Source organism: Acomys minous (genome assembly GCF_964271855.1).
Source record: "Acomys minous genome assembly, chromosome: 3".
In the NCBI taxonomy this organism is placed as follows: Eukaryota; Metazoa; Chordata; class Mammalia; order Rodentia; family Muridae; genus Acomys; species Acomys minous.
The window spans coordinates 20,105,205-20,117,317 of record NC_140485.1 but is presented as its reverse complement, the minus strand read 5'-3'; the positions used below and the strand labels follow the sequence as shown (position 1 = coordinate 20,117,317).

Genomic DNA, 12,113 nt, shown 5'->3' with positions numbered 1-12,113 from the left:
GCTGTACAGAGAGGGAGTTCAAAGCCAGCCTGAGATCCACCTTGGAGCAGAGTTGAAGAGCAGAAGCCGCCACCACCACCACCACCACCACTACCACCAACCCACCGGCTCACGAGCAGATGCCAACACCTTGGCTACAGCAGTGTACACTATACCCTCATGAATCACAGCACCATGTTTCTTTGTGGAGCATGGGCGGTACAGCACACAGTTCCTGCGCACAGAGCCCCGGGTGGGCACAATGTGAGGCAGGTAATAGAGAAGCAATGGGCTGCATTCAGCCCATCAGTCCCCTTGCGGTTCCCACAGGGAGAGAGAGTGGCAAGGACAAAGTGGGAAGACAGAAAGCTGGGGTGGTGACAGTGTAGCGGAGGCTGAGGCCGAAAGCTCGCAAACGAGGGCGCCAGCCCGAGCCTCACAATGAGATCTTGTCTCAAAAACAAACCAGAACCAAGCCAGGCAGGAAGCTGGAGCAGCTTTACAATGGCTTTACAATGTAAGGGGTGGGGGACTGTTGTTAGCTTTTGCTTGATTTAACCACGTGTTGACGTCCTTTCTAAGCTATCCATAAGTGCTCCAGCCAGCCTTGTCACAACGGCGGGACGTGTGTGGAAGATCACAAGCACTACAGATGCATCTGTCCTCCGGGAAGAACTGGGAACCACTGTCAGCATCAGACCCAGACTGGTATGTAGCCACTGTGGGACTTGGTAAGGATGCTCCCCTGGGGCTGGTGAGAATCCTGGCCATGCCATCAAAGGCAGGCATGGCGGGGACTCTTTGCCTCTCATAGACTCTGCATGTGTGTGTGTGTGTGTGTGTGTGTGTGTGTGTGTGTGTGTGTGTGTATGTGTGTGTGTGTACATACATACATAGGTTTGATCTTTCTTCTTGAGAGACAGACTCCAATTTAACATCCTGCAGATTAGGGACATGGCTTGGGAAGACACCCTGGGTCCCTTTGCCTGATCAGTGGTTCATCACTTTTCCTTCTAATGCTCCCATCACACCCTTCAAACTTAGCAGCCAGAAGTATTTTAAAACATGAACAAGCAGGCATTTGATCAGTGAGCTCTAGCACACGGTAGGAAAGCCTAGTGGTAAGGAACCTGCGAAGGATGGCTTGGAGGTTCACACCATTCTCCAGCTGAGATGTCTAAGCCTGAGTGTGGATGTGGATTTGTGTACTTGAAGCCAGAAGAAAAAGGGCTTCTAATCCCCTGGAAGGGGTGGGGGCCAGGGTGGGGAGGCTGTGGAGGTGGGGGTGGGTGGAGCTTTTTGTTTTGCTTTGGTTTTTTGTTTGTTTGTTTGTTCTGTTTTGTTTGTTTTGTTTTTGTTTTTGAGACAGGGTTTCTCTGTGTCACAGAGCCCTGCCTGTCCTGGACTCACTTTGTAGACCAGGCTGGCCTCGAACTCACAGAGATCTGCCTACCTCTGCCTCCCAAGTGCTGGGATTAAAGGCGTGTGCCACCAAGGCTGGCTATATTGGAAGTGGAACTAGCGGGCAGTTATGAGCCTCCAGAGTCGGTGTTGAGAATCAAACTCAAGTCCTCTGAAACAGTAATTCTGGCTTTCGACCGCTAAGCCACCTCTCCAGTCCCTAATATTATTATTTTGAGACTGAGTCTGGCTCTGCCACCCCAAGCTGGCCTTGTTTTAGATTCAGGTGATCCTGCCTCAGCCTTGAGAATAACTACACAAATTATTATTATTTTTTAATCCATTTACCAGAGCTGGAGAGATGCTCAGAGGCTAAGAGCCATTGCTGTTCTTACAGAGGACAGGGTTTCCAAGGACTCATGTGGTTGGTAACTTAAGGCCACCTTTACTCTCAAGTTCCAGGGAGATCAAGAAGCCCTCTTAGCTGGGTGGTGGTGGTGCACGCCTTTAATCCCAGCACTTGGGAGGCAGAGACAGGCAGATCGCTGTGAGTTTGAGCCAGCCTGGTCTACAAAGTGAGTCCAGGACAGTCAAGGCTACACAGAGAGACCCTGTCTCGAAAAACTAAAATAAATAAATAATAAAAAGAAGCCCTCTTCTGGGCTCCACAGGCTGTACATATATATATGCACACAGGCACACATAAAGCAAATTTAAAAAAAAAAAATCCACCGAGTGGTGGTGGCACAGCCCTTTAATCCCAGAATTTCCACAGGCAGAAGCAGGTGGATCTCCAAGTTAGAAGCCATCCTGATCTACAGAGTGAGTTCCAGGACAGCCAAGGCTACACAGAGAAATCCTGTCTCAAAAAACCAAACCAAAGCAAACAAACAAACAAAATCTTTTCATCTAAGCACTCAGGAGACAGAGGCAGGAGTTAGAGGCTAGCCTGGTCTACACAGTGAGTTCCAGGCTAGCCAGGGCAACAGAGTGAGATTCTGGTTTTGTTTGTTTTGTTCTGATACCCACGCACCAAACACGACAATGGAGGCTGACAGCATCGTGGGCATTGTACAAGATTCTCAAAATGAATCTCAGACTTCACACTGGCTGTCCCACGGTTACATTCAGATCCCACGGGTTCTGTCCCAGTCGCAGTCTCTCTGTTTAGGTGCCATTCCTTTCCTGCTCTAGATTTCGCACTGGGAGATAGGGTCTAATCTGTTCTGGGGCGGCACATGGCACGGCACCCTCGCACCGGGGGGTCAGCGCTGAGCCTGTCTTCTTCCCGCAGTGGCCCCGGAGGGAGACGTGATCAGCGACCCTACTTTCAGCCGCCCGGTGCATTGTGAGCAGGTGGACTGGGTGCTGCAATGCAGATGCGACGTGGGATTCGAGATGAAGGGCACAGGCGGCAGCAACAGCACCTGCCAGGGTAGGTTCCCCTGCGGGATGGGCGTTGGGGGGTCTTGGGGGATGGGGCGAGCCGCGGAAGGAGACACAAGGGCCTGCGCCCCAGAATGAAGGTTTCTCATCTACCACCCGCCCCCACCCCCACCCCCAAGGCCTGGGACTGAGTACTAGCGCGAGGCCCTTGGTCCAATCCAGTCGTTTAAATTTGGTGTGACATGGCTGTAACCCCAACGCCTGGGAGACGGAGGCAGGAGGATCAGAAGTTCCAGGTCATTTTCTGCTACGTAACTGGGTAGGGAAAGAAAAAAAACAGCCAAGGGGAGAGAGTTGACAGGCTTGCCCTTGTGTCAGGCATATCCTGCAATTACTATGCCCAACTACTCCCTCCTACCTCCAGCAGAAATCCCGTGGGCCGGTGGCAAGGGAGGAGCTCAGATCATTTCCGGCAGGCAGAGCTCTGAGTACGGGCACAGCCTGAGACTCACTCTCCAATCTTCCGCTCTCAGCTGAGCTGGCTACAGAGCCCACTTTGGATAGCTACAACTAAACAGCACTTCCACACAGACATCTGGTCACTTGACGCTGAGAGGCTCACTTCGCAGCATCAGAAAAGAAAAACATGCCCCCACCCCCCTTTTTTTGGGGGAGGGGAGGGGTTTCAAAGCAGAGTCTCTCTCTGTAGCCCTGGCTGTCCTGGACTCGCTCTGCAGACCAGGCTGAGCCTTGAACTCACAGCGATCCACCTGCCTCTGCCTCCAAAGTGCTGGGATTAAAGGAGTGAGCCACCAGGCCTGGCTCCCCCCACCCCTTTTTAAAGAGGCATCTCAAGACGCAGCCCAGGCTGGCCTCAAGTGGAGATTCTTTACTTCAGCCTCCCCCCAAACGCTGAGATCACAGGCCTGCACCATGGCGCAGGCTTCAGGGATTTCTTACTGCATCTCATCACTGCTGCCAAACAGTGTAGTCGGTGGAGGCCGCGTAAGCCTCTTGGAATCACGGACACTTTTGTCCCCAGATGTGAATGAGTGTGAGCTCTACGGGAGGGAAGGACGGCCCCGGCTCTGCAGACACGCCTGTGTGAACATCCCTGGCTCCTACCTCTGCATCTGTCCCAGCGGGTACCGCCTCACGGCTGACGGAAAGAACTGTGAGGGTGAGTGAGGCGGCAGCAGAGACAGGCGACCACGAGGCTAGAGGTCACCATCCGCAGCTGGTCGCCTGCTGTTGCTGCTGTGGCCCCTGCTCTTGTCCCATTCATATTCCCAGGAACAAAAAGGAGATTGGAGGCAGCGCTGTAAGTGGAAACACCTGGCTCGGGTTCTCCCTCAGTGCTGCCACGCGTCCATCGTGGCGCCGGGAAGAAAGGAGTTTGAGGTTTCTGTTTCCAGGAACGGTACAAATAAGCCCCATCATCAGCAAGGGATGTTTGCAGGTTACATGGGAGTTAGCAGGGAGAGATGAACGCTGCAATCACCGGCATCACCATCAGGCAAATCTAGTGGACCCTGGCACAATAATAGGAGGCCTTGCGCCACACCCTTCTTTGAAGACTAATACAGAGATTAATAAACATAGGTCATCAAGTCTCTGCATTAGCACAGTCAGAATACAATAGCCATCAGTCAACGCCCAAATTCACTTAAATAGTATCAACCCTACTTGAACAATGTTTCTGTCCTATAGTACATACTTAGCATAAGGTTTAATTTATTAATTAGGCAGAGCATATACTGACCACAACTGATAGCAAGATAAATAGCTATAATGTGCAGTAACAAGATTTACTTAAAACTAATGAACTATAGTTGGTGACAGGTAAGTCAAACCATGTATAAGTTGGAACCGCCGCTTGTAAGTCAGGCCCAAAGGGTCTCCTCCTCTTGCTCAGCTTGATTCTAGGCCTTGGAACTTGGGGGTGCAGGAGGACCTCTGGGGAGAACACCAGAAGCAGTGGCTCCCCACACTGGGACGCTGTCCAGGCTAAATCCTCCATGGACTGAAGACACTGAGGGAACCCCAATAGATTTCCAAAACTGGCTCTGGATCCCTGGAAGAAAGGACAAAGAAAAAGAGGCAGGGGACTAAGCAACAAGCTGCCTTGGAATGTTAAGATAGAGGTGGCTCCCTGGTGACATCTTGTTGGATGCCAGAGTAAATCTCAGAGGAGTGGGCAGCTGGAGACTAGGATGAGAGAAGACGTCCAGATAGCCATCCACACATTCGCCCATCTACGCTTCCACGCACCCACTCACCCGTTCATCTGTCTTCCACCATCCACTGCCACACCCACAGCACTCATATGAGCTTGGGAAGGCACAGCCTCCAGTTCCGGTCAATCCGCTAGATGTCTGTAAAGGGCACAGAGAACTCTCAGAAATGACTGAGTGTTGCTGCCTGCTTTCAGTGTGGCATAAGGCTAACTTGAACCAGGATTTCCTAAGGGTTTGAATCTGAGTGTGAGAACAACTGCTAGCAAGGAGGAGACTCAGGGCTGGAGAGGTGGCTCAGTGGTTACAGCACCAGCTGCTCTTCCATGGGTCCTGAGTTCAATTCCCAGCACCCACATAGCAGCTCACAATCATCTATAATGAGATCCAATGCCTTCTTCTGGCAGATATGTAAAATACATATATAAGTAAATCTTTAAGGAAGAGACTCAAGAGCACTTGCAGCTGAGAAGGAGGCAGGTGACTGGTAATACTCATTTGGTGTTGGCAGGATCCCTTGTCACTTGTGACAGCCCAGGGAAAGAAGACAGAATCCCCCAGGGAGGGGAATTCACCACCACAATCCTACAGCACCTATGCAGGACCAAGTTTCCAGATGTTGAAAGAAAACAGAATTCCTGACAAAGTTCTTGCTTTAAGGGCACTCACTAGCCAGCCAGCCTAGCAGAACCAGTGAGCTCCAGGCTTAATGACTCTGTTTAAAAATGAGAGAGAGAGAGAGAGAGAGAGAGAGAGAGAGAGAGAGAGAGAGAGAGAGAGAGAGAGAGAGAGAGAGACGGTTGGGGAAAATACCCAAATGTTGGGCATTTGGAAAATTCACCCCTGGGGAGCCTCCCGTTCCATTGCCTATTTGGCGTTTCAAGTGGTTCTACAATCCAGGAAAGTCAGGAAGACTCACAGGCTTCGTGGTGTCTCCTGATGTACAGATGTTGACGAGTGTGCAGGCGGCCAGCACAAGTGCCCCCACGGGACCGCATGCATCAACACTAGAGGAGGCTTCCAGTGTGTCAGCCCCAAGTGTCCCAAGGACAGAGGCAACATAACCTACGTGAAGCCATCTTTCTTGTGAGTAGACCCAGCATGCATGGCCTTACTCGGTGTGGCTCGCGGTGGGGGAGGGGGTGGGGGTTGGGGAGAAGGATAATTATAAATTATATCATTCACAAGAAATATGGAAGGAGAGATGCTTCTCTGACCCTTCATCTCCTTTATAACTCCCAGCTCACACGAAGCACAGCCATTCTGTTCTGCGAAAGAGATACTGGAAGCCACAGGAGTGTGGCCTCCTCGGGAGGGCAGGTGGAGCAGCCCCTCTTGAGTGGTCCCAGGTCTAACTGTCTCTGTTTTGCCTCCGCTCCAGCCAGTGCAAGCGAAACCGCTGTCCCATGCACAAGAGAATGTGTCGCCGCATGCCCAATGTTGTCTACTTCCATTACCTCTCTCTGCCTTCCAAGCAGAAGACGCCCTTCACCATCTCTCAAATGGCTATGGACTCCATTTCTGATCAGACCCATGCCAGCACCCTGCGCTTTGGGGTCATGGCTGGGAACAAAACTGACCACTTCCTTATGCAGAAGTCAAACGCGCATACAGGGGAGCTCATCCTTCTCCAGTCCCTGGAGGGGCCTCAGACTCTGGAGGTAGATGTAGAAGTGCTGGACTACCGGGAACATATCCTCCAGGCCATCTTTTTGTGCAAGATCACCATCTTTGTGTCTCCCTATGAATACTAAGGATGCCATGGCAATTGGGGAGGACTGGGCTTTGAGACCTGGGCTGGATTCTCTTCCCCAGTGACACACCTGTGGGCAAGAGCTATGAAGGGCTGGGCATGGTGGCACACGCCTTTAATCCTAGCACTTGGGAGGCAGAGGCAGGTGGATCGCTGTGAGTTCGAGGCCAGCCTGGTCTACAAAGTGAGTCTAGGACAGCCAAGGCTACACAGAGAAACCTTGTCTCGAAAAACCAAAAAAAAAAAAAAAATAGAGCTATGAAGGTTAATTCTTCCTCTCTGTCATGTTATCACCCACTTTGCCTGTTCACCTCAGGCTCCTAGAACAGTGCTGTGCTCTGACCCATAGGCTGGAACAGAAGGGAAGTCATAAAACAAATGCTGTGCCACTGTGACATGACTTTTTTTTTCTTCTGCTTTAAACCCCACTCCTACCCCCTTAGGAGGTAACAGAGACTTTCAAAATGTTATGTGAATGACCATGTGAGTTTGAACAATCTGAAGTAGGGGTAGCAGCTCATGGCCTGTGTCAGAGACAATGCCCCACTGTTGTGCTTTGAGGGAGCCAAGCCTTTTCTGGCTGAGCATGGTATAGCCCTATTAATGGTCTAATGTCCCTGAAAGCCACCCACCATGATGCTTTTCCCTGTGACATTGCAGCCAGCCTTCTTACCAGAGAGCAATAGGAGAGTCTAGTGACTCTGAATAGATCCTTCCAGATCATGGATTTTGCCAGAGTGCCGCTGCTTTAGAGAAAGCATGTCTCAAAAACATGACCTGGGTTTATGGCTGTGGAAATAGAGTCTGCTTCTACTCTTTTCCCATCTGACTTCTCCCTGAGTGTGAGGCCACCTTCTAGGGAAGAATAGCTCTCTTTCTGCCCAGGTTGGACCCCGAGGATCAAGTGAGTAAGACAGGTGATGTATAAGTGACATGTTCCACTAGTTTCAATATGGCTCTGTCACATGGGAGATGGGTAAGGACAGCATTTGGCCATGGAGTGATTTGAATGCTCAAATTGTCTTTTCATCTCATGGCTTTCTTCCTCAGCTGAGAGAACCAAGAGGTGATGTCCTCCAGATGAATGGACCAGGGAAACTGTGCAGCACCAAGAACTGGGCGGGATGGGAGACCATTCCAATTAAGATGTTAAAACTAGATGTGATGAGAGGAGTTTCAATGTCCAGACACACACAGATCTCCTGGGAAAGTTGCTTTTGCATACATTTTATTTTAAAAGCTTATTTCTAGAGGCTGGGGCAGGTTGACTGTGAGTTTGAGGGCAGCCTGGATGCCACCATGAGAGTCTGTTTTAAACAAAATAGGACAGGAAGAAGGCTAGAGCTGTAACTCAATTAGAAGAGCTGTTGTCAAGCACGTAGGAAGCCCTAAGTTCATTGTCTGGCACTGCCCAAAACCAAGCGTGAGCGCACATATCTCGGCCACATAGCCAGTCTGAGGCAGGCCTGGACTTTTGAAACCCTTTATCAAACAAAAGACAGATTGGGAAAAAAAAAATCCAGCTCCCCATATCTCATCTAAAGCTTTGTGTTTGTCCTCACATCAGCTATGACGCGTGTCCCTAGCTTACTGATAAGCCTAGTATGACATTTCTAGGACAGTTTGACCCTGACCTCTTTTGTGAGACAGACTGAGATGCCTCCGTGGCCTCAGCTGCAGTTTCTAACAACGGAACAAGTGTAATGGAAGTTTGGTTTCTTTGTAAACTCAGTTGTGTTATGTGAATGTTTTTGTTTTAGTTCCAAATGTGGGATTTCAGTTTGAGACAATTAACAGGTGTTAATTGTCTCGTGAGGGGCGTGGCTTTTGCCAGCTGCTACAGTCTTCTTCCTGCTGCATGGAGAGGGGTGTGGTCTAGGACTCTGAGGCTATGAAGGAGAGCCCAGAGAGAGAGGATGGTGTGGCGTGCAGTGTTGGTGTGTGGAGTGTAGCAGTTTGAAAAGACCAGAAACAATGACGTGCTGGTTTGGATGGAGAGAAATGCTTGGGGATACAGCAGCTTGGAGACTGCTGGCTATGTCTGCTCTGGACAGAGATAGGTATACCCCAAAGACCCTTTGACTTTAAACAGCCAGGAGAAGTAAAGAGGCCCCCTCTCTCCCACTAACCTCTCTCCTATGTAGGGAGAATGAGGCCTAAACACCCCAAATAAAGAAGAGTTTAAAAAAAACAAGGGCCTGAAGATCTGCTTTTTTGGGTTGTTATGTGACTCATTAAAAACATTTAAAGAACCAGGTGATGGTGGCACGCACCTTTAATCCCGCCACTTGAGAGGCAGAGGCAGGTGGATCTCTGTGAGTCTGAGGCCAGCCTCATCTACAAAGCAAGTTCAGGACAGTCAAAGGTATGCAGAGAAACCCTGTCTCAAACAAAATAAAACAAGACAAAAAGAAGGGAAAAGAGAAGAAAAATATTTACAGAGCCTCGTGTTTCGAGTCGAAGGACTCTTTCATAGAGGTCACCTAAGAGCACCAAAACCACAGATATGTGCATTATGATTAATAACAGTAACAAAATTACAGTCATAAAGAGGCAATGAAAATAATTTTATCATTGGGGCGGGGGGGGGGGAGGGTCTCCACAACATGAGGAACTGTATTAAAGGGCCACAGCCTTGGGAAGGTTGAGCACCACTGTTCTGGGTGGTGATAGGATGGTATGGGATAGTGACTGATGTGCAACAGGTCCTGTGTCAAGTTTCTCCACCAAGTTCTGTTATCATCTCCCACTTACCATATCACTCGCTTCTGTCCCTGTGGTACCAAAGTACGATGGATGCTTGACTGCTTCAGACTATGGCGTGGATTATACCCGGGATGCTCTAGTGTGTTAGTCAGCTTTCTGTTACTGCAGCCAAATAGCATCGACCATCCACTCATGAGGAGAAAGAGTTATCTTTAACTCACAGATAACAGCCCATGATCCCCTGGCTCTCTTGTTGTGGGACCGTGATAGGGTGGAACAAAGCCTGTTCACCTCATGGCTGGGAGGAAAGAGACCCGAAGACCTTGTGTCATAATTAATCAACTTCAAGGACATGTCCTCAAGGGCCAAAGACCTCCCACAAGGCCCTGCCACTTCCCAGTGCTTCCAAATACAGGGGCTTTGGGGGAGACATTCAGGATCCAAACTGCAGAAATGTTTTCCTTTCTCTATGGAAATCCACTGCTGGGTCTTCCTAAGGCTTCAGTCTGTGCTAAGTCGACATGACTAGGTGTCCACATGTGTCAGTTTACACAGCTTCCTGGGAACTGCAAATGCACAAACTAGAACAGTCTAAGGAACCCACGCGTCATCATCAGCCACTAGCACTTGCCAATCACCTACTCCCGCTCCACCACAGGATGGAGGTCCCAGGCACGGTACCAATTCCATCTGTATTCCATCATGTGTTTCTAAAGCGCTTCTTTAAAGCACGACCTCAACATTATCCACGTTCAGCACTATCTAGAATTTTAACAGCAGAGCCTGTGGGATAGCTCAGCAGGTAAAGGTGACGGCTGCTGAGACTGACACCCGAGGACCTCCATGGTGGAAGAGGAGAGTCAACTCGCACAGGCTGTCCTCTGATACCCGCCACATGCATGCTGTGGCACACTGGCATCCATGCACACACAGGAATAAATAAACAAACAAGTAAATCATACAATTAAAAACCAGAAATGTAACGATGATTCCTCCATACCTCCAGCCACAAAAACCATTGCTTAAATTTCTCTGAGTAACTTGGGGTTTTTTTTTCCCCCTTTGCTTGAATTAAGTCCATGTGGTGTAATTTATTGATAAGTTCCAATATGTTTCAGCATACATCATATGACCTGGAGGTTAGTGAGAGGGCAGACTATTGGATTGTTTATACTTTTTTTGTTTTTTGTTTGTTTTGAGACATGATTTCTCTGTGTAGCCCTGGCTGTCCTACAACTAGCTCTATAGACCAGGCTGGCCTCAAACTCAGAGATTCATCTGCCTCTGCCTCCCAAGTGCTGGGATTAAAGACATGTGCTGCCACCGACTGGCTTTAGATCTCTAAGTGGAAGTCACATAGTATCTATCTCTTTTTTAAAAACATACATTTTATTTTACTTGGGGCTAGAGATTCCGCTCAGCAGTTGGGTACGCTTGGTTTTGCAGAGGACCTGGGTTCAGTTCCTAGGACCCACAGGGCAGCTCACAATCTCTATAACTCTAGTTCCAAGAAATCCAACCCTCCCCCCTTTTTAAAAAAGATTTATTCATTATATATACAGTATTCTGCCCACATGTGTGCCTGCACACCAGAAGAGTGCATCAGATCTCATTACAGATGGTTGTGAGCCACTGTGTGGTTGTTGGGAATTGAACTCAGGACCTTTGGAAGAACAGCCAGTGCTCTTAACCTCTGAGCCATCTCTCCAGCCTCTAATCTCCCTCTTCTAATCTCTTCAGGCATCAGGCATGCATGTGGTTCACATGCTTTCATGCAGGACACACACACACACACACACACACACACACACACATTAAATGTAAAACACTTTTAAAAAAGAAATTTAGTTAGGTCAGGTGTGGTGGTGTACCTATAATCCCAGCACTAGGGAGGCAGAGGCAGGAGGATCCCTATGAATTTGAGGCTAGCCTGGTCTACATAGAAAGTTCCAGGCCAGCCACGGCTACAGAGTAAGCCCTGTCTCAAAACAATAATAATTTTACATCTTGGAAAATATCTCCTAGAAAAACATCACCAATATTGCTAGTTACAATATTTCTTTCATGTTTTGCTTTTTGTTTAATTGGCTTTTGGTTTTTGGTTGTTTGTTTTGTTGGGGATTTTTTGGTGGTTTTTTTTTTGTGTGTGTATGTGTGTGTGTGTGTGTGTGTGTGTGTGTGTGTTTGGTATTTTTGTTTTTTTGGGTTTGGGGGTTTTGTTTTTTGGAGATAGGGTTTCTTTGTGTAGACTTGGCTGTCCTGGACTCACTTTGTAGACCAAGCTGGCCTCGAAATCGCAGCTATCTGCCTGCCTCTGCCTCCTGAGTGCTGGGACTAAAGGCATGTGCCACCATGCCTGGCCCTATTTTGGGGGGTTGTTTTTTGTCCTCAAGTTTCTATCATTAAACACAAGTGTTGTATCATCAGTTTGCTTTCTCAAATCACTTAAAACAATTCTTTGTGGCTATAGCTCATACTACAGTCCTAACAGTTGTGATTCGTTGTGCTAAAACTTTAAATATTTAAATATTTTTCACTTATTTATTTATTTGTTTGTGAGAGGGGTGGTTAAAGTAACTTATATTGTCCTGATGTAACTGTTGTCTCAGAGACTTGCTGCCTGTCTACTAACATAGGCCTAGTCCTGGAAGCTT

At 48.6% G+C, this 12,113-nt stretch overlaps 1 protein-coding gene across 1 annotated transcript in view; it reads left to right on the top strand.

Moving 5' to 3' along the window:
• The window catches only part of FBLN7 (fibulin 7), a 29,424-nt gene extending 20,447 nt beyond the window's left edge, over positions 1-8,977 (top strand). Inside the window, exons 4-8 of the mRNA XM_084774952.1 lie at positions 562-687; positions 2,675-2,815; positions 3,809-3,946; positions 5,948-6,086; positions 6,382-8,977. Of these exons, the coding sequence (XP_084631078.1) occupies positions 562-687; positions 2,675-2,815; positions 3,809-3,946; positions 5,948-6,086; positions 6,382-6,754 (917 nt within the window). The 3' untranslated portion in view covers positions 6,755-8,977. The remainder of the gene's footprint in view (positions 1-561; positions 688-2,674; positions 2,816-3,808; positions 3,947-5,947; positions 6,087-6,381) is intronic.
• The last annotated feature ends 3,136 nt before the right edge of the window (positions 8,978-12,113 follow it).